The 21,981-nt window shown below is 34.6% G+C and overlaps 2 protein-coding genes across 3 annotated transcripts; both read left to right on the forward strand.

The window, feature by feature from the left end:
* The first annotated feature begins 1,752 nt into the window (after positions 1 to 1,752).
* LOC112525748 (protein SDA1 homolog) lies at positions 1,753 to 8,434 on the forward strand. 2 transcript variants are annotated; one of them, XM_025135998.1, is made up of 16 exons: positions 1,753 to 2,203; positions 2,392 to 2,568; positions 2,662 to 2,786; positions 2,871 to 3,006; positions 3,293 to 3,445; positions 3,515 to 3,568; positions 3,713 to 3,808; positions 3,923 to 3,982; positions 4,116 to 4,190; positions 4,284 to 4,337; positions 4,912 to 5,013; positions 5,122 to 5,194; positions 5,288 to 5,679; positions 5,785 to 5,919; positions 6,093 to 6,200; positions 8,066 to 8,434. In XM_025135998.1, the coding sequence occupies exons 1-16, from the start codon at positions 1,796 to 1,798 to the stop codon at positions 8,213 to 8,215; spliced, it is 2,298 nt and encodes a 765-aa protein (XP_024991766.1). In that variant the 5' UTR covers positions 1,753 to 1,795; the 3' UTR covers positions 8,216 to 8,434. The 2 variants fall into 2 exon arrangements, with proteins under 2 accessions (XP_024991766.1, XP_024991765.1); XM_025135997.1 differs by having other exon boundaries at positions 5,122 to 5,679.
* A 1,240-nt stretch (positions 8,435 to 9,674) lies between these two features.
* Positions 9,675 to 16,200, forward strand: LOC112525092 (T-complex protein 1 subunit epsilon). The gene is made up of 9 exons (XM_025135047.1): positions 9,675 to 9,979; positions 11,206 to 11,524; positions 11,964 to 12,312; positions 12,457 to 12,589; positions 12,698 to 12,750; positions 13,574 to 13,676; positions 13,898 to 14,064; positions 15,578 to 15,691; positions 15,775 to 16,200. Exons 1-9 carry the CDS (start codon positions 9,781 to 9,783, stop codon positions 15,943 to 15,945), a joined length of 1,608 nt encoding a protein of 535 aa, XP_024990815.1. The 5' UTR covers positions 9,675 to 9,780; the 3' UTR covers positions 15,946 to 16,200.
* Positions 16,201 to 21,981: the final 5,781 nt, after the last annotated feature.

The raw sequence follows: 21,981 nt of genomic DNA on the forward strand, positions 1-21,981 counted from the left end.
TGAAGGTTCAGATTATTTTTTACCTTCAAAACATTTTGTTGTGAAGTTTCAAGTGTAAAAATATTTTCTCACGTGTCTCATGAAAACAAACTGGTCTCTCGTGAAACCAACCACATGCGTATGGGTTCAAAATTTGACACGTTTACAGAAAAGGTGACATTTGCTTCCAAAAACCTTTTGATTCCTCCCAGTAACTATTGTCAATCACATCCGTTTACGTGAAGAGACATTTTGTCGTATATTATTATAATTTTAAATAATTATATGTGTGTGTGTGTAAAAAAAACCATAAACCACGTGACCAAATCAGAGACATCGAGTCTCCAACCTCTGAACACCAATTAAAATCCCCTTTCCCGTATCGCCACCCTTCCTTTTTCTATCGTCAACCCTCTTCTTATATGCAACTATCCTCAACCGTCACCTACCTTTCTCCTTATCTCCCTCTAAATCGAACCGAACCCCTTTCCTTCTCGATGACCCCAGCCTCTTCCTTTCGGTCCAACACCCTTCTATGCCCCCTACAGTACCTCACTACCTCCCCACCCCATCAAATTTATTCTGAAACGTCAACAAAAACTTCTAGCTACATCTCATTCTACACAGTTGTTCTTTTGAATCCCATCCTTTCGTTGAAATCTTCGACTACGTATGTTTCTACTAATTTGATTGAATTGTTTATTTCATGAATACAAAACTAAAGATAGTTAGGATCCGTTTGGTTTGCATGATTGTTTGTTAGGGATTTTGATTTCATGGAGGGATTTGGATGGTAATGGATTTGAAATCATTGGTGTGTTTGGGTGTGTAAGATTTGGAATGGAGGATTTCATTATTTATAAAAAAATTATAAAAACAATTGAATTACATTTTTATTAATCGATTATTACAAAACAAATGTTTTTTACATTTTTCTAAAACCTTACTGCATACAATCATACGAAATCCCGTGCACTCCGTAAGGATTTCAAAATCCTATGTTTTAAGGATACCAACTAAATCATAGGATTTCGAATCCGGACAATCCAACAAACCAAACATGAGATTAAAATGGATTTGAAATGCAAATCCCCCTAAATCCATTCCATTCCTTCAAACCAAACAAAACTTTAGGATCTTTTCTTTAGATTGAGATTTTTTTTATGTCTGTACAACTTTATTATTTATGTTCAAAATTTATAGATGTTTTTTTGGGATGCTTATGCTTAATTGATTATATTTTGTTTTTGATTTTTCCATCTTCTTGAAGTTCATGTTCGATATTTGTATTTGTGTTTCTAAGATGGTAATCAATAGAAAATCGTGAGGTCGACCGAACAAGTGGTGAGGTGGTGGTGTAGTAATATAAAAAGACTGATTTGCAATTTTTTTAAGAAAATGAGACGAAGTTGGAAAAATGCCAAAATGTTCCCCATTGAACGTGTGAAATTAACAACCGTTTACGAAAGAGACCAAAATTAAGCAATTATGCATACCACAGGGTTCTTTTTGCAATAAAAATTTAATAGGACCCGGTTCATAAAAATAAACAAACCACAAGGACCAAAACTGCAATTGTTTTGGAATTCTGGTTTTATTTAAGGGTTATTTTACAAAAAAAGACATTGTTTGGGACTTTACTGGTCATTTAACTAAAATAATGGTGAATATATGTAAAACTACTTTAAGTACAAGGGCTAAAAGTGTATTTTTTCCAATCGACAACCGTATGTTCTCTAGGTTTAGGGTTTCTGTCTATTACCCCGCAGATAGCAGATAGGGAAGGTGAAAGTGTGTAGCTTATCGAATACCAAGAATGCCGGCGTCGGAAATCACTGCCGACGCGTTATCGGCGTCCGGCCGGACGTCGGAGAAGCTGAGCCTGCCTACACTCCAATCTAAAATGAAATGTGATCCTGAAGGTTACGAGACTGAGTTATCCCTGATTTACAGCCAATTCAAGTCTTCTGTCGAACTTTTTCAACAACAAGCAGCGCTGAATTTCACTTCTGCTGCAAGCGGCGGTGTTGGAAGCGACCCTACCGTCGCCAAAGACCTCGGTGATCGCGCCATGTTCTTGGCTCACGTTACTCCTTTTTACCCTAACCAGCTCTTAGGTTATCCAAAAGAGCTCGTGGAATTCCTTAGGACATCCGCTCGTGTGCTTCCGTCCTCGCTTCGTGTCACTGTTACACAAGCTCTGATTCTTCTTCTTAACCGGAAGGTACCATCTTAGTTGAAGATTATTTTAATGTCTGGAACCACGCACACACGCACACGCAGTTTACTATTTTTTTTTTTTGTGATTGTGATAAAATAACTGTTCCTTAGATTGGACCAATTTGCAACTTCAAATTTTATTTGTCATGAGTTCTATAAATTATAATCGACTTGGAATGGTTGTTTTAATAGATTGTTGCTATCAAGGAGACTCTTGCATTGTTCATGGAGCTTCAGGTATTGAGTGACAAGGTTTTGAAGGAATTGGCATTCTCTCATGTCATTCATAGTATCAGGCGAATGAATCAGAAACACAAGAATGAAACAGAGAACAGAGCTCTGCAAAGTATTTTATTTTCAATGCTACAGGTATTTAGATGTTTCTTTGGCTTTTTAAACTTATTTAATAAACTTATTTGGGATCCAACTAGGCAACTATCATTTGCTTTTATGTTGCTTTAGGAAGAAGATGAAAAGAAAGCAATGAGATCACTTGTCACAATATGCGATCTTCATCGGAGGAAGGTTTGGTTTGATGATAGAACAGCGAATGCTATATGTCGGGCATGTTTCCATTCATCATCAAGGTTCAGAAAAATATTTATATACTCGGATTTCTATTTCATGTTACACAGATAACGTACTTACAGAAAATTTTGTTGTCTCACCAGGATTATGATCGCTGCTCTATCATTTCTTCTTGATTATGAAAAAATCGAGCAAGACAGCGACAGTGATGCGTCAAGTGATGAAGATGAAGCAGTCCACCAACCTCATGTGGTCGTGAGTAAAGAGGCTATTTATAAGGTTAGTTGCTTGGTTTATGAATGTATTTGGTCAACAGGCATACTGGAAACTTTATTGTTTTTGGTTGTGGATGTTTTTTTTGGAATGTATGAATGGGACTCTATATTGCTGTTCACATCTAGTTTTCTTTATTGATATTTGAACCTGGCGGGTAATCATGCACTGGTAATTTCATAGTATGAGAGAGAACAGCAATAATAGATAGTGTTTTTTACTTTTTAAAACAGTTGGTTCCTTCTTTAGTGACACCTCTGTTTGGTTCTTAATATTTGTTTTATCCTAATAGGCGAAAAATACAGGAACAACATCCAGCAAAAAGAAAAAGAAAGCGAAGTTGCAGCGTGTAATCCGTAGCATGAAAAAACAGCAACGTATATCATCAGAGCGTGATAATAACTCAAACTACTATTCACCACTCAACTCTTTGAAAGATGCTCAGGTATGTTGAAACACTCCTTTTATTGTATCTAGAGAAGAAAGAACGTGTCTGAGTTGTTCCGCTTTACAGGGATTTGCTGAGAAGCTGTTCTCACGACTTCAAACCTGTGGAGAACGGTTTGAGGTAGTTACTCATTTATCTCTTTTTTGTATTCTTTTCTAGTGTCCTAATGATATTTCATCTTCAATGAGCTGGTCCTTCTGTTTGTAAGTACCAAACAACCTCCCAATAACATGTTTAATGTTTTGTATTACATCTGTATTGCAGATAAAGATGATGATTGTGAAAGTAGTTGCTCGTACTGTTGGACTTCATAGATTGATATTATTGAACTTCTATCCTTTTCTTCAGAAGTATGTTCAGGTTTGTATTCTCTGAATGCCTTGTACTTTCTAGCTGTTGCTTGTATTCACAAATGTTGTGCGTTTTATTTGTTACTTACATTCACAAGTTTCATCTTTGTTCTGAGATTTGCAGCCTCACCAAAGGGACGTGACAAACTTACTTGCAGCAGCTGTCCAGGCCTGTCATGATATGGTATCTTCTTGTAGACTTTAAACTTCCATTGGAAATCATTAGAATACTTCTGCAAATATTACCATTCTATTGAATATACTTTGTAATTCCTTGCCACCACTTCATACCAAAATGACCAAGTTTTATGGATTAGGTGCCACCTGATGCAGTTGAACCGTTGTTCAAGCAAATAGTCAATCAATTTGTGCATGATCGCTCTCGTACAGAGGTCTCTTTTAATGGATGTCTTTGGTTGTAGTACTTTCTTTTTTTGGTGATCTGAATGTTCAAATTAAATTTTAATATGGCTTACCCTTTGCAGTCGATTGCTGTTGGATTAAATGTGGTGCGGGAAATATGTTTACGCATTCCTCTGGTAAGCCCTCTAGTTGCAGTGTTCATGTTCATATGTATACAGTTAGTACAGTTAGTTGTGGTAAATTTACTGGACTTTCAGTTCCAGGGGGGATTCATTTCTTCTTTATCTGTATCTATAAGCTCCTTCCTTCCCTTAAATACTGCAATGAATTCCGTCTTACTGGTCTCATATAAAATGCAATATTATCTGTTTCAGCAATGGTTCTAATCTCAATATTGGTTTGTCTTGGTTATTGTCCCCAGTAGCTAACAAGTACAGCATCTCAATTGATGGTCAAATTGAAGATCCCCCTAAACATGGTTAAATTTGTCTCACTTTGAGGGTGGTTTTGTAGTGTCTTTTTCTGCCTTCTTCATGACATATAGGCTTGGTCAATTACTGTTCTTGCGATGGATCGAGCATATTATATCTTATGTTTTTGTTTGCCCAGACTTCTAGTTACTTCTCCTTGATGCAATTAGTTTCACTTAGTTGCAGCCCTCTGGTTTTAGCATTCCTCGTCTTTACTTCTTAGGGGAAAGGAGAAAAATTAAAGAGACTTATCACTCTTTTTAATTTTCTTGTTGGTCAGTTAATGACAGAAGACTTGCTGCAAGACCTTGTGCTATATAAGAAATCACATGAGAAGGCGGTTTCATCTGCTGCTCGTTCACTTATTTCATTGTTTAGAGAGGTACCGTAAAATCTCTCTCTCTCTCTCTCTGTGCATGCATGTGTGTGCATATTTACTTGTCTTCTAGGTTAAAAGCATGCTGACTCATGAAACTGGCCTTTTCTGTAGATTTGTCCCTCACTTCTAATAAAGAAGGACCGTGGACGACCTACTGATCCAAAAGCAAAACCAAAAGCATTCGGTGAGGTTACTGTTCCCAATGATGTTCCTGGGGCTGATTTACTTAGGGACGAGGAGGAAGACGATGACGATGATGATGGCAGTGATGGTTCAGATCAAGATGAGGACAACAGTGGTATTGGGGAAGAGGATGCCATTAGTGATGATGATATCAGCACTCATGATGGGGGTTCGGAATTTAACTCTGATGATGCTGCACAAATGGAAAGTGAAGAGGATGAATCATCGGAAGATGAAGGTGATGATGATTCATGCAGTGACAATGATAATGAGGAGGTGAAAGACATAGATGGAATGTCCATTGATTCTCAGGGAACTAGAGGACAGAAGAGGAAATTTGTGGACTTTGATGGAGAACTTGACGCTGCCAGCCAAAGTCTTAGGGCTCTTAAGAGGTTAGCAGGACCGAAATTGGAGACAGATGCTTCAGATTCAACAGACGGTATTCTCTCAAATGAGGACTTCCAGAGAATCAAAGAGTTAAAGGTAAGTTGCAATTTCACACCACAATGAAGTTCAAACTTGACATGTGTTATTTTCTCTTATTTGATCTTGAGCTTTTTCCGTCTCTTACAAATGGTGTCAAAATAGACAAAGAAGGATGCAAAACTTGCATTGGCCCATCACGGATTGTTGAAAAAGGCTTCCGATCCAAAGTCGACGGTCTTCAAGATCCCAACTTCTGATCAACTCAGTTTGAAAAGAGTTGATGGAGTTACACTTGAAGTGAGTCTCTATCTGTAGCAGCTTTATTTTTCTAATCATTAATGTTTAAAAGAAATTTTTAGTAATTATGAAGTGTCTGCTCTCTATACATTAGAGTGATTATTCTTGCAGGATGCAGATATCAAGCTATTGTATAAATTTACAAATCGATTGATTGTGTACATAATTTGTAGGCTAACATACGGAAAAAGATGACCAAGGAGGAAAGGAAGGCTTTAATCAAAGCAGGAAGAGAAGACACGGGGAAGTACCAAGCAAGAGCTGCTATCAAGCAGAACAAGGTGTGTTTTCACATCTCATTGTTTATTGCAGTTCCCTGGATCGTTGTGCCCCCTAGGGCCTTTGCAATTGTATCTCTTTTACTCTTTTTAGAAAATCTGATTACCTTCATCCCCTTATAAGAACCATGATGAAGCCTGGAGCATTAAGAACCCTCTCATTGATGCACCAAAATTTGTATTTGTTGTCCATTCAATTTGCATCTTTTGATTGATAAATCATTCAATGTTTATATATTTCTACTTGAATGGCAATAGGGAATATGATTTTGTGAATGCATGCGGTCACACGAACTTCATATATATCCACATGCACATTAGTACAGATAGGCTTGTATTTGGTATGCAGACTGGACTGGATATGACTGGATTGGACAGACGAGAGTGTGGTCTGTGGGTGAAAGAATTGTGCAAGATTTTTAATTTGATATGAGTAGTTTAGTAATTTACTAATTTTGTTCCATCTCCCAGATTTATGTTCCACCTATTTTGGTGGGACAAATAAATGCACTTTTTTGTCCTGTCTCGGTCTGTCCCACCAAACGTGGGACAACAAACGATTGCTACTTTGGTCAACTACTGAATATTTGGTCAAACTACTCAGTGGTGATATAAGACATGCACTTTGGGCGGCTCCTTTTCACACAATTTGTGCTCTTGAGACATACATCTTGGGTGTTTAAGTGATTGCTTGTACTCCTTCCGTCCCAAAATAAATGTCCACAATGAAAAAGAGACACAATTTTAGGAATGTATAATTACTAATTAGTACACTTTTAAATTAACTAAAGGACAGCTTCACCTTGAATAATAGAGTAAATTTCCTCATATCATGATTAAGGGTATAATGGTAAAATAGACATTTATTCTTGAAAGTAGGACACTTATGTTAGGACAAACTAAATAGAAATGTGGACACTTATTTTTGGATGGAGTGACTACGTTTTTTCTTCTTAGCTTACTTGCCCATCCCATGAATGTTGCAATAAATTTCATTTTTGGAGGACCCATTAGTTGCAAATATTTTGAGATGATGTTTGCCGATCCATGACAACTTGTTGGCATTTATTATAGTCCACAAGATTCCCCTAATTTTGTACTCCCTCCATTTCAAATAAGTGTCCATATTTCTATTTATGTTTGTCCCAAAATAAGTGTCCACTCACAAAAGTAAATAACTAAATTCTCAAATTTACCCTTAATTAATGCACAAATATTTAAGAGTTGTGAAGAGATAAAAATTAAGGGTAAAAATATCGATTGGTTAACAAAAAAGTTTAATAGTTATACATGCCTAAAACTGGGGAAATTGACCCAAATGACCATATTCTACAACCAAATTGACCTCCTAACTATTTCTCTCCGGACTTTACCCAGTATTGTGAACCCACTAAACAACAAAATTTTAGAGGTTTTGGCCCAGGTCCGTAATTATTTCGGATCCGGCCCAAAACCCATTTTCTTTGAATCCATAATGCCAGTCCACAAGTGTCCACCTTCATCGGAAAATGGGTTTTGGGCCGGATCCGTAATAGTTGCGGACCGGTGGTTACGAACCTGGCCCAGAAACGTTGATTTTGTTGTTGTTTAGTGGTCCACGATAGTGACTTTTTGGGTAAAGTACGGAGAGAAATAATTAGGAGGTTAATTTGGTTGTGAAATGTAGTCATTTGAGTCATTTTCTCCTAAAACTGTGTGCCATTTCAATTTTGGATTCTTTCTTTGAGACGGAGAGAGTACTATCGAAGGTTATTTTAGATATTTAATTGAAATCAATACTATATTTCTTCATCTTCATTGTTTCCTTCAATGTAAGCAAGCTTTATCTGTAATATGCACGACTGATTGATTTGAACTATGATTGATAGACGGGTGGGTTAAGCAACCGGCAAAAGGAACACAAGAAGGCTATGCCTTTGGCTGCCAAGAGATCGAAGGTCGAAAGATCTCGTCGTCAGAAAAAGATCAAGCAGAAGACCGCTGGCAAACAGTTCCGTGGTCGCAAAGCCTGGAAGTAACAAGTTTCTCCCAGTTGAAACCATCCACAATTTTGCTTTTCATTTTCTCTTCAAGCATTATTTACCTTACAATTTAGTGTTCTTTTTGTGGTGCCAAATTTATATGAAATGTATCATCTTTTATACGTTAAGTACCAATATAAGCATATTTGTACCAAACCATGGTGTAACTGTAGTTGTAAAAGGACATTTTTATTGCATAAAAGTAGAAATTTTACAAAATTGGTCCTCGTCTTTTCTATCGTTTAAGGTAGCGTTCGGTGTGCAGACCAGACGGGATTGAAGGGACGGTATGTTTTGTGTTTGGCACAACTAAAACATAAGTTGATGAAGAGGCTGTTTGAATGTTCTCCATTTAAGTCTTGCGTGGATAAAATTGTCTATGTGGATTAACTTGTCTGTGTAGATTTAAAAGGTTTGGAACCGGTAAAGGACCGGCCTGGCCTGGGACCAGTAAGGACCGCCGACCTGGACCGGTTATGGTTTTGCAGTGTTTCGAGGACCCAGCCCGACTGGGACCGGCACCGGTTATGGGCTCGGCCTGGTTTTTCAAAAAATAGTTTTTTTTTTTTTTTTAATAAAAGGAGTTGACTATAATGTGTATTTGAGTGACCCAATTACAAAATTTGTAATGTATTAAAGAAATCTATCATTAAAAAATATTTTTTTAGTCGAGACCGGCTACTCATAACCGGTTATAGGAAGACTTAACCGGGCTCTTTATTTTCGACCGGGACCGGTTTTTAACCATCACTGCACATAGGGATGTGAATCAGGTGGGTAGGACGTGTTCAGGTGGGTAATCCAAAAATCCGATTGGATTTTCGATATAAAATCCAAGTCTCGAGTTTTAGGTTTCATATTTTAGATTGCTACGAGTTTGGATTGACCTGGTTTTGGGTTGAGTTAGGTCGAGCACAAGTATAGTTATAATGCAAACAATATATATTAAATCGATTTTGAGTATTGAATTCAATCGACTAAGAGGATTGATGAAATCGATAGCATGTTTAAAAATTAGAAAATAGTACGACCGACTAGGATTTAGGATTTTCAAAAACTAATAAGATAACAAATTTATTTATATAATGTTAAAATATATGTGTGTATATATATATTTCGAGTTCTCGGACAGGTCGGGTGACCAAAAATCAAACCCAACCCGAATCCAAATATCCACACAAAATCCAAGCTTCGGATTTTCAGATTTCAAGACATTTGAGTTTTGCACAAAAACATTATTTTTTGTTCGAGTTCGAATTTCAGACCGTTCAGGTTTTACACATCGTTGTACACATTAACATTACACACACACAACCCTAGTCCCTCTAACAGATGGGAGTTTACCCGACCCGAACTGAAACCCGGGTTAAAACCGAAAAAACAAGCGGGAGCGGTGAAAGATATTTGTCGCAAGGGTTTTTAGGGCATAAAACCCCTTCGAAACTCGCAACTTCCAACACCACCTCCGTCATCGTCACCGTGTGGGTGGCTGTCGATCTCTCGCTGTCGTCTTCGATTTCTATGTCGATCTAAGAGCTTAACCAAGTGTAAGATCAACAACAATGGCGTTGGCGTTCGATGAATACGGTCGGCCGTTCATAATCTTAAGGGAACAAGAAAGTAAGAGTAGGTTAAGAGGTTTAGATGCTCAGAAAGCCAACATTTCTGCCGGCGTCGCCGTCGCTCGCATCCTTCGGACTTCTCTTGGTCCGAAAGGCATGGACAAGATGCTCCAGAGCCCCGACGGCGATATCACCATAAGTAAATAGTCACATCTCTTTGTCTCTCTTTCTCTGTAGATGCTTCTATGCTATCGTCTTGTTTCGTTCCTAGTATAATAGTTTTGACCTTGATCTCTATGAATATTGCATTTTCTACATAAACGATTATCAATTAATGCTTGATCTACTTATTTGATGTCATTGAGTTATCGGAGAAGTGGAGAAACCGTAGTTGGTTGGTAGAGCATGTGTTGCATGAACTAGGGTTTTCATTTCACTTATGCTATAATGAAGTTTGTGATCTTATCATGAGCAATTTGGAAGGCTGGGTCTTTGTTTTGCAGATTAGGTTAAACTTGAGCGGTTACAGTTACTTGGATTGGGTTTATTTTATAAAACAACACATCATACGGCTACATGGTACTAGAAACTTGTTACTTGATCCATCCATTGCAAAAAATAAAATAAAATGATCTACGGATTGGCTTTGTATATCAAATGTGTACTTTTTAATATGGGTTTTCTAACTCTCTTAGAGAAAATCCTGCTTGCATTAAGCTCAAATACTAGTACTCCTGTTCAAACATTGTAAAGGCAGTGTTCATTATGCAATGAATTTCAAATCAAGTTTGTATTTGTGAAGTACTAGGAGTTACCTAGAAAATCTTAGCGTAGATCCTTTTCAATAATGGAGAGTATATAAACCTTCTTACATAGCTATGCTGAAAGCTCCTTCAAAGCTTATATGAAAAGCTTTAACAATTTTGGCTGATGGTGAAGGGCTATCTCAGGGGTTTGGTCTTCCTGTGATTTGAACATGTGTATGCACTGAAGGATGTGATAAGTGATGGCTCGAGACTCGAGTCATTTGGCGCTGTGGGAATACCCAAAATTTATTCAAGCACAATAATGCATTATTGTTATTAAACAACTTAGCTAAATTATATTAGTGGTTTGACCCGTACCCGGACGAACCTTCCAACAAGCAGAATTAAACATGGTTCATGGACTTCAATTAGTGAATATTTTGAATGTCAGTTCTGTATTTTTCAATGATATACATGTACTGGTGAAACACAAAGTATCAGCTGGGTCACAAGTAAGTAATTTATAGGTCAAACGCAAATAGGAGAAGACATTTTTATCAGCATTGCCAAAAATACCTTCGGTGGAAATGTTATATGCACAATCGAGGTTGTCACTAGTAGCTGAAAAGTTCTTTTGGCATTGCTTTTGCTATCGATAGTTAACTTATTCTTTTTTCAGCAAATGATGGTGCAACAATCTTGGAGCAGATGGATGTTGACAATCAAATTGGTAAATTGATGGTTGAGCTATCACGTAGTCAAGACTATGAGATTGGTGATGGAACAACAGGAGTTGTTGTTATGGCTGGTGCACTGCTAGAACAGGCTGAACGGTTATTGGAACGTGGTATTCATCCAATTAGAGTTGCAGAAGGCTACGAGATAGCTTCAAAGATTGCTGTTGATCATTTGCAACAAATATCACACAAATTTGAGTTCAGTGCTACACATATAGAACCTCTGGTTAAAACTTGCATGACTACATTATCCTCTAAGATGTGAGCTCCTGCTATTACTGTTCCTTTAATGAATACGATGCCATTGTGTTTGTCATAGTTCATACTTTATCAGTTTATTGTACTCCGACAAATTCTTATTCTGTAGCTGCACCTTCCTTTCCTATCTTATTTTAGGGGTGGGGTAGATGACACATGTTAAGGAATTGGGGTTGATTCTTTCTTGGCTTGACTACTTCACAAGCAAGTTTCTAATTTAAAAAAGAATTTAAAATGTACCGAACAGAAGCTTCAACATAACTTTCCAGGAAATCCTTTACTATTTTTTTGAGCTGACCTGCTATTGATTTTGCAAATGTTCTTATAACACAGTGCATAAGTTTCCTGCTTCTTCAATGAAAGCATGGTTGCAGGACTGCAAATTTTTCAAAAGACTGGTTGATTTGTACTTGATTATATCTGATTCAACTCCACATTTCAGTGTGAATCGTTGCAAGCGCACTTTGGCCGAGATTGCTGTGAAGGCAGTCATGGCAGTTGCAGATTTGGAGAGGAAGGATGTAAACTTAGACCTCATTAAAGTGGAGGGAAAAGTGGGTGGGAAATTGGAGGATACAGAGCTCATTTATGGGATTCTTGTTGACAAAGATATGAGTCACCCACAGATGCCAAAGCAAATTGAGGATGCAAAAATTGCCATTTTAACTTGCCCCTTCGAGCCTCCAAAGCCAAAAACCAAACATAAGGTTGACATTGATACAGTCGAGAAGTTCCAAACATTACGCCAGCAAGAGCAGAAGTACTTTGATGACATGGTTCAGCAATGCAAGGTATGGTGACATTTTAAACATGGATATGTTTTCCCCATGTATATGGTGTATGATGCATGAGTAGTTACTACTCAAAAACAAGAACATTATGCAATCCAGTTTTTTGAACTTCATCTCCCTTGACGCTGTTTTTGCATGACTCAGGATGTTGGAGCTACCCTGGTGATTTGCCAATGGGGTTTTGATGATGAAGCAAATCACTTGTTGATGCACAGAAATTTACCTGCTGTCAGATGGGTTGGTGGTGTTGAATTAGAGCTTATAGCAATAGCCACTGGTTTGTACTTACTGATTAACTCGTTAATATTGGGTATTGTCTATTTTATCCTGTTGCTATGTTTGTTAATTACCTTGCTTTGTGCTATTTATCTTTTATCGTGCTTAGGTGGAAGAATCGTTCCCAGGTTCCAGGAATTAACACCTGAAAAGTTAGGCAAGGTAATTAACACCTGAAAACCTTGGTTCAGAAGGTTTGCAACTTTTAATATCATTTGTTTACATGCTTCATTGCCTTTGCTCTCTTGGATCATTCTCTTTGAACACAGATCCCGTTAAGTGAACATGCCTTATTGTTCATTTTGTTGGTAAGGCAACACAAGTAGCAGTTAGCAGTGGCTTGTTCGGCTGTGAATACAGCTAAAAGACCCCCACCATAATTTTTTCATTTCACATATAGCATCTCTTTAGATTTAATCATTCCCAATAATCACACTCTGTTTTTAGTGTAGTCCTAAAATTAGGTGTCACTCCAGAAATCTTCCTAATGAGAAACTGGACAGGGAAGAAGGTTAAATTTAACTGTTGTTTTCACTCTATGTATATGGTAATGATGCTAATCTTTCAAATATCAGTTATAACATATCAAAGTGTTGCTGCAAAGAGTTATTATAAACTTATAAAGCAGTCAACCACTGAACCTAATCATGTGTGTGCATTTACTATAAATGCTGATGTTGCAATATGTCCTTGTTCCCTTTACTAAAATGAGGTGCATTGCTCGTACATATGTTCTGGTCCACCAGCTGTTGCATCTCTATTATTGATAGATTATGTCTATGTATTGAATATCCAGGAGTATTCTTTTGTTATTTATAACATGGAAAAGCTTTTGACCTAAGCATAAGCAGGCCTTATTGCAGTATTAGTCAATTTAATCCCCATCATGCTGCTCCCTAAATAATATATCAATATGTATCATCATTTATTTTCTTTGTTGGTTGTGGGCCCTGAAGAAACATAAATTACTCTTCTTAATGAACAGGCTGGTTTGGTTAGAGAGAAGGCATTTGGTACCACAAAAGATCGGATGCTATATATTGAGCATTGTGCAAATTCAAGAGCTGTAACCGTATTTATTCGTGGTGGTAAGTGAATGTCTACTTTTCATAAGATTACTTGTAGCTTCTGGCATTCATTAGAACCTGGATTAGAGAATATGGGATACAGGCTGATTGTTTTTAATTGGGCTCTTGATATAATTTGTCATTCTGGTGCCGCCATGCTTGTTTGTGGCATTCATTAATTCTGATTCTGATCCAACAATAGTTTCTCATGTCTGCTAGTCTATCATCTCGTGATAAATCAGGTAACAAGATGATGATAGAGGAGACCAAGCGCAGCATCCATGATGCATTGTGCGTTGCCAGAAACCTCATCCGCAATAATTCCATCGTCTATGGTGGCGGCGCAGCAGAAATTTCATGCTCAATTGCAGTGGAAGCAGCTGCTGATAAATATCCAGGAGTTGAGCAGGTATCATTGGAGATTATTACTTTCTTACCAACCTCAACTTTTTTTTATGTATTTTAATGTTGGGATTAGTAAAGTAATCTTTATGGTCAGTTATAGCTTCTATCATTGCCTAGATGCAAACCAATTATGGAGTATCTAATTTCTTTCTTAAGGGTGCATTAGGGCATCTCCAATGGGTAACACCAAATGGGCTGTTTGGTTGGTTTTACATTAAGTCATGTATGGATAAAGCTGTCTATGTGGATTAATTTGTCTGTATAGATTGGGAAGGTTTTTGTTTGGGGATTGTTTATATAGATGGAAGGAGCGTGTATTTTAATTGGGCGAGACAGGTTTGGAAAAAAAAACTTGCCTTTCTGCATAAGCTCCCACCTAGAAGCTTACTGAGTAAGCCACTTTTTTACATCATTAAGCCACTACCAAACAGTCATGTACAGCTGACCGAATAAGCTGCGAGTCTTGTTAAGCTGCTAAAAAAGAGGTCCTTAGACCAATTCCATAAAAAATGGTGTAAAATTTGGTGCAAACAATAAATCTACTCCAATGATAACACCAAATCTTACACCAAAACATAAGATTGTAGGTATATTCCTTTTCATGTTCCCCATTGGTAAAATTTGGTCTAAATGAATAGCATTACATCAAATTTAGTGTCCCCATTGGAGAGGATCTTATGCATGATTGGATGTGATAGAACAAAAGCTTGTTGTCCCACTTTAGTACGACATTTAGATAGAGACAAGGGAGGACTGAGTGGGACAAGAATGCAGGTGGAACAAAGAAAAGAGAGATGGTGAATTACCAAACTACCCATGGCAAACGCTCTCTAAGGGTGTGTTTGGTATTCGGACAGGATAGGACATGAGAGAACAACTGTTCAACGTTTGGTTAAACAGAACTAGACAGAACAGATAAAATGACCAATTTACCCCTAATGAGTTGTTTATGTCAAGACGATTAAAATGACACCAAAATAGAAAATTTATGTAGTTTCCAAATATTTTTATGTTAAACCTTCTCTATATATTTTTATTATTATTTAATAAATAACATAAATTAATCAAAATATAGAAACCATGTAAAAGTAATATTTTGAGGATAGTAAAGATAAAGTTTAAATAGCATAAAATACGATAAATAAAATTTAAATAACGAATAAAATGTGAAGTGGGAAGTGTATTTGATGTTTTCGAAGAGAGATTAGGTTTTGTTTTGAGATTGTATTTGGTAAAATACAGGTCTGTCCCACCTTGTTTCGTGGGATGGGGGTGGAACATGCATGTTCCACTTTGTTCGACTCCGTTCCTGTCTGTTCCACATGAAAGTTCTCCCTAACATGGAACAGTGATCCCTATTCTTTCTTGTCATGTTTTGTATAGTGCATAAAACGCACCCTAAATATACAAGCTACTTTATGTTTAAAACAGAAGGCATCTTCTGTACTAAATATGCAGGCTCTAGTCTTCACTTCTATAAGCTTTATTAACTGAAAATTTTATCTTTTTGTCGATAGTATGCCGTCAGGGCCTTCGCAGATGCCTTGGATTCTGTCCCCATGGCCCTTGCAGAGAATAGCGGTCTGCAACCCATTGAAACACTATCTGCAGTGAAATCTCAACAAATAAAGGTGAATTATATCGGTGACTTGTAGAATTTAACGTCAATTGCATCATGAGTATTTACGATTATATTTGGTATGACGATATGTAGGACAACAACCCTTGTTGTGGCATAGACTGCAATGATGCTGGCACAAACGACATGCGTGAGCAAAATGTATTTGAAACACTTATTGGAAAGCAACAGCAGCTGTTGCTTGCCACACAAGTCGTCAAGATGATCTTGAAGATCGATGACGTCATATCTCCAACCGAGTATTAATTTTCAGGTACTTGACTTCCAAGTTCTTTTTTCCTACCAAATTTGTGTTAAAAAAACAATTTTGTAACGTGTTTTCTGCTTAAATATTTCCGTCTTTTATTATTTTCGAGTGACAATTGTCGAAAGCCCTAATTTTCTTTGCTATGTTAAAAAAAGGGTAGTGGTGTGAAATCGTTCGTAGAACCATTCAACAGTAGATTATTACTTGTATTTCTATTTGCAGAGGTGAAAGGGATTTGGTATTTCTGTGTCTTACTTGGTCCCTGTTTCTCCTTGGTTTGCTTGGACTCTCTTGTTTTTGCGGAAGTAGAGATGGTTTATGACCGGGTTATGACAAAACCTTTTCTTAGTTGATTTTCTGTAATTGCTGTAGATGGATATAATTAGACCTGTTTGTCGACTAGACGAAGGCTTGTGTGAGAATGGATCCGGATCCTTGATTACCTTTAATCTTAAACCTACCCATGAATCTCGTTTGATACGTGGATTGATTCGATGCATCTCATCCTAATGTGCATCTATTGATGGAGATCCCTTTTTACGCTTCTGACCGGAACCAACCCTTTTTGACTGATGAGTGAGTACTATGCGACACTTTTTATTAAAAGAAGTTGGTCATAATTGGGTAACCTTGACCCGTTGTGTAAACAAGAATCGTATTTGAGGGGTTATACATGGTTGCCTTGGATTACATCCCAGGTTTTCAGGCTTACGTGAATAAAATCATGACCTTTAATTTATTCAATCTACGGACTAAAATATCAGTGGTATTTTTGTAATAATAGTAAAATGAACGGTGCTATGTTGTAATGAACATTTTATCTTTATGGTTATTTGAATCTTTTATACAATTTATTTTGAAATTAAATCACCTATTAACAATGTTTTAGGGTTTATCAGTAGGGAAAGTTCATTTTGGAATGTTAAATAATTTGAGAGCGTGGAAATCATGTATTTTATGAAGTACTTATGGTGGATAACCTTGAATAATAACAAATATCATTCATCATGAATATTTGGTACGAGATTTGTTATAAATATTTATCACATTATTCATCATGAATACTATATAAAAAATTCATGGTTTTTAGATTTTCAAAATAGCTAAGATTTCTAAATAAATCTGTTACTTTTGTTTATAACCCTCAACTTTAGGGAAATTGACCAAATTAGCAGATCTCTCATCAGCCAAATTTATTCTCAAGACATCATTGAATTCTCATTTTAGACAATTTCAGGGAGATGTACTACGTGTTTGCATAAAACCTATTTTCAATTTAAAAAAAAAATTATGCAAATTATTTACATAAAAGAGGATATTTATGTAAGAGGTTTTTTGTTTACCTTTTAATAGTTTCATTAAGAGACGGTTTTCAATCGTTAAGAGGTGAATCTTATGGTAAAAAAAATATGTCTTTTAATGGTTCTAAAATCCTTTGAATGGTTTTGTATTTAGGTCTCCTTTAATCATTAAGCGTTCTAATTTCATTCTGAACAATTATCAAACAATTATATTTCATTTTATACTACATTATAAAAGTTTTTTAAACATTATGACTACTTAATCATTTTGTAATAAACTATTTAGCAACTCTTAAACAGTCCTTAGGTTTATATAAAGATATTTTTTTTACTTTTTTAATCTAAAAATAGGTTTTACATAAATACATAAGAAATTTAATTAAAATCTGACTGAATAAAAATTTTAATATTAAAAAATGAATTTAATTAAAAATATTAATTATTTTGATCAATTTTAGTGAAATTTGTTGTATGGTATGAAGGCATGTGTGCTGGGGTGAGCACAACGTGAGGATGATCATGATTGGACTTTGATTACATGTGCTTGTGGCGGTGGGCCCTTTGTGCCCGCCAATAACTCGCCACTCCAAAATCCAACTCCACAAGTCCCATGTTACTGATTAATCGGTTACCAGATCAATTGTATTAGATATTGTTTATTTTGTTTATATATAAATTTATTGTTTTAAAACGTATTTGATAAAAGAGATATCTAGTTCTTTACAACCAATGTAGGATCTTACAGGCCATCTTAGGGAGTAGAGTGTTATCGCTAACACACTGGTCCGGTTGTTGGCCCTGTAACATCATAGGCCGATAGTACCAGATATTGTCCCTTTTTTATTTACACCTGAACTCATGACTTTAAAACGTATTTGGTAAAGGAGATATCCAATCTTTTAAAGCATCTTCAACATATTCTCCAAAATTGAGAATTAAAAGTCAAAATATACAGATAAAATTTATGTTCATCATCAACAACGTCTCCGTTTTGGAAATTACAATATAAATTATATTTATTAAAATATTGATATCCAATATCTTATATAAAATATTATTTATTTCTCTTATAAATTTAATTTTAAGCATTCTCATTGGTATAAAGAATAAAAAATGAATTTTCTTTCGTAAGTAATCATTTTTTGATAGTTCCATTTTCTCTCTCTTATTTTCTTCGTTTTGGAGAAGGTTTTGGAGAATCTGTAAAATCCATAATATTTTCATTTTGGAAATTCTGTTACAGATGTTTTTATAATGCAATAGTTTTCGTTCTTAACTGATGTGGGATTCAGTGTCTTAATAGGGCAAATTGCATGAAAAAGTAAGGTATTTTAACTTAATTTCTATTTTGGGTAACATACTTTCAACACTTCTATTTTGTTACCTAAGATGGAAAGTTTTAAACATTTAAGTACCCGGGTATCATTTTAATGTGGTATCCAACTCAATATTATTTGCTGACGTGGTCAGTGACATGAATTTTTTTAAACAAAAATTAGTCATTTTTTAAATCTAAAATTATTCTTCAACCGGTTACCTAGGTATTTAAATGTTTAAAACTTTACATCTTAGATATCAAAATGGATGTTTTGAAAGTAAGTTACCCATAATAAAAATCTAGTTAAAGTACGTTACTTTTTCATACAATTTGCCCATTATAATATCACGTGACGATGAACTTAGATTTTATTAAATTAAGACCATATGGTAGGGCCTTGTCCTAAATTTTGTATGCTTATCATATTATGTGACAACAAACTCATATTATGAATCTAATTAGCTGTTAAACTATAAAATGTCTGAATCCTGGTAGCTCAATCCACTCTAAGACCATGTGGTAGGGACTTGTTTGTTCTCGCACTATAGGGATTGATTGTTTTTTTTATGCACGCTCTCTCTTTCAATAGTTCTTGTTACACAAAGTACAACTCTGTACAAATTCAGTCGGTGGAGAACCACGTAAAAAGCAGAATAAATGTTTTACTGACACTTTTTTTTGGCTTATTTGGACCAAATTTTGAAAAGAAAGTTTGATATGTTGAAGTTATTTCCTTTTAAATTAAAACATGAATAATGAAACTATCCAAAAAGTACATTATTTTTTATGACAAATTTGTATGAAAAAATATTGTACTTTAATTTGATTCCTATTTTAGGTACTGTACTTTCAAAACTTTTATTTTGATACCTAAGATGTAAAGTTTTAAACATTTAAGTACTCGGGTAACCGGTTGAAGCATTAATCAGTTATCATGCTGATATGGGCATATGGCGAGTGAATTGGTATTCAACTCATTATTATTTGCTAATGTGGTTGTTGACATGGATTTTTTTTAATCTAAAATTAGTCTTCAACCGATTATTCGGGTACTTAAATGTTAAAACTTTACATCTTAGGTATTAAAATGAAAGTTTTAAAAGTATGTTATCTAAAATAGAAATATAATTAAAGTACATTATTTCATACAATTTATCTTATTTTTTATACATCTATTACAATCAATTATTGCAATTAATCTAAAATTCAAGAGTATAAATAATATTGCTTTAATACAAATTCTACATACACTAAAACTATCACCACCTAAAATCTTAATGCTTTATCATTAAAATTGAATTTAATTATAAATTAATTTTTTATTTTAAAATATCTAAATTATAATAAAATTTTAAAAAAAGCCTTTTATTTTTCTAATTTGATACCAATATCAGTATATTTTTTAGGTTTTTTTATTGTATATTCAAATTAGTTGTTCAATCACGACTTGTAATTTATTTTTTATTCAAATATAAATTTTCAACCTCCCTTTTCAAAAAGACATTATATTAATTTTTTTTATTTTTTTTATTTACAGTAAAATATCATATCCCACTGCATCGTATACACAACAAATACGTATATTCCAAATCAAATTATTGATTTGGTAATCACAAGAGTGGTGGCTGATTGGTTTTAGTTTGACTTTAAATGTCAAAAGTGTTTGGAGGTCTCATGTTCAAATCCAAGGAGGAATAAAAATCTCTTTATGACCACGAAGGTTCAAACGCGGTGACTCCAAACTACCCACAAAACAGTTGGCCGTCATGGGATTGGTCAGCTCGTATAGCGGATTGAATATTCTTTTAACGAGAAGCGTGAGAAGTGGTGAATGTACCGTTTTATTGTATGAATTTTACGTTATATTTAGTAAAAGTCACAAACTTGAATGTATATTATTACCAGTTTATGTGAAGACGATCAGATCAACACGTATATTACATGAACAATACATTATATTATGTGAATGTTACGATTCTTATTTTAAAAAAACAAGAAGGATGTGAATGTGAGAGTGGTGAAAGAAGGGTCAGAAAAAGCACATGGAAGGAGCGAAGGGGATAACATTAAATTGGCGATGTGTGATTGTGAGTGTGAATAGAGAGCATGTGGTGCCCTTTCTTTTCTCATTGGGACTAGGAATCAACTTTCACATTAATTCAACCAACTTTGCCAAAACCACATTTTACCCCTTCTTAACTACATATTCTATTAAAAATATTATATATATATATATATATATTATTGGTTGAAAACTGACTTTCAGTTGTGAATCGGGAGATAAAGTAGAACATGACCGTGTCTTATACCTTCAAGGGTTATTCATCATGAATAATATAACATTAACTTTGATAATCATTTTTAAGAGTTTTTGTAAAATATTTTAGAATATATCATAGATGATCTAAAAATTTCGAAATTTCATGAGAATACTAAAAATAAAGTTGAAAAGGGGTTAAATTTTCTAGTTTAGTGTGGTTGAGATGTCACATATAACCCCCTTTATTAAGGCATGTGACTTGCCCCATTTTGTAGGGTATAAACCTATTTGTTGAGTTTGAATAAGGATGATTTTAAATCTATTTTTATTTTTTATTTTTATTTTTTTATATTATTTGAAATATATTATATTAATTTTCTTCACAAACATTTGTTTTTTATTTTTATTTTTTTTAAATATAAATTTATATTGTGTTTGACAAACAAGCTGAAAAGTTGGTTGGTAGCAAAAAAGTTACTGTTAAATTAATTATATTTGATCAAAATTAATTGAGAAATGTAAAATGGCTAAAAATATACCTTAATTAATTAATTAATTAATATTTTTAAATAAATCGGTTAATAATTAAATTAAATATTTTATAGAAATTATTTATCAAAATTTAGTTATTTATAAAATAAAAGAAATATAGTTTTACTTTTTATCCAACTTACAAAAATATTTTTAAATTTTTTATATTTGTTTATTTATGACTAAATATATTAAATAATAATATAATTAAAATGGTTATTAAATAATTCTAAATAACTAATATAAATATTGATTTTTACACTTAATTTTACTTTATTATTTTTAATTAATATTAATTCATAAATATATAATTAAATAATTGTTTTATTCCATTAAAATATATGTGATAGGTAAATTTAAATTCCATGGGACCCACTTGACAAAAAAAATCTATTTTATATATATAAGGTTGGGTTCACGTGAGACCATGAGTTTTTCGTAAGACCCGTAAGACCAATTTATGTTCATTGATCAACTTTATAAACTAATGATCTAATGGTCTAAAGTTGCACGGTGGTAATTTTGTAATTATTGAGAAGTCTCATGGCTTTTATGAATGTTCAAATCTGACGATTGTAAATCTAATCCAAGGGTTGGGAATTGGTCTTACGGGTCTCACGAAAAA

The sequence above is a fragment of the Cynara cardunculus genome (assembly GCF_001531365.2).
Source record: "Cynara cardunculus var. scolymus isolate 2C chromosome LG 13, CcrdV1, whole genome shotgun sequence".
Taxonomy (NCBI): Eukaryota; Viridiplantae; Streptophyta; class Magnoliopsida; order Asterales; family Asteraceae; genus Cynara; species Cynara cardunculus.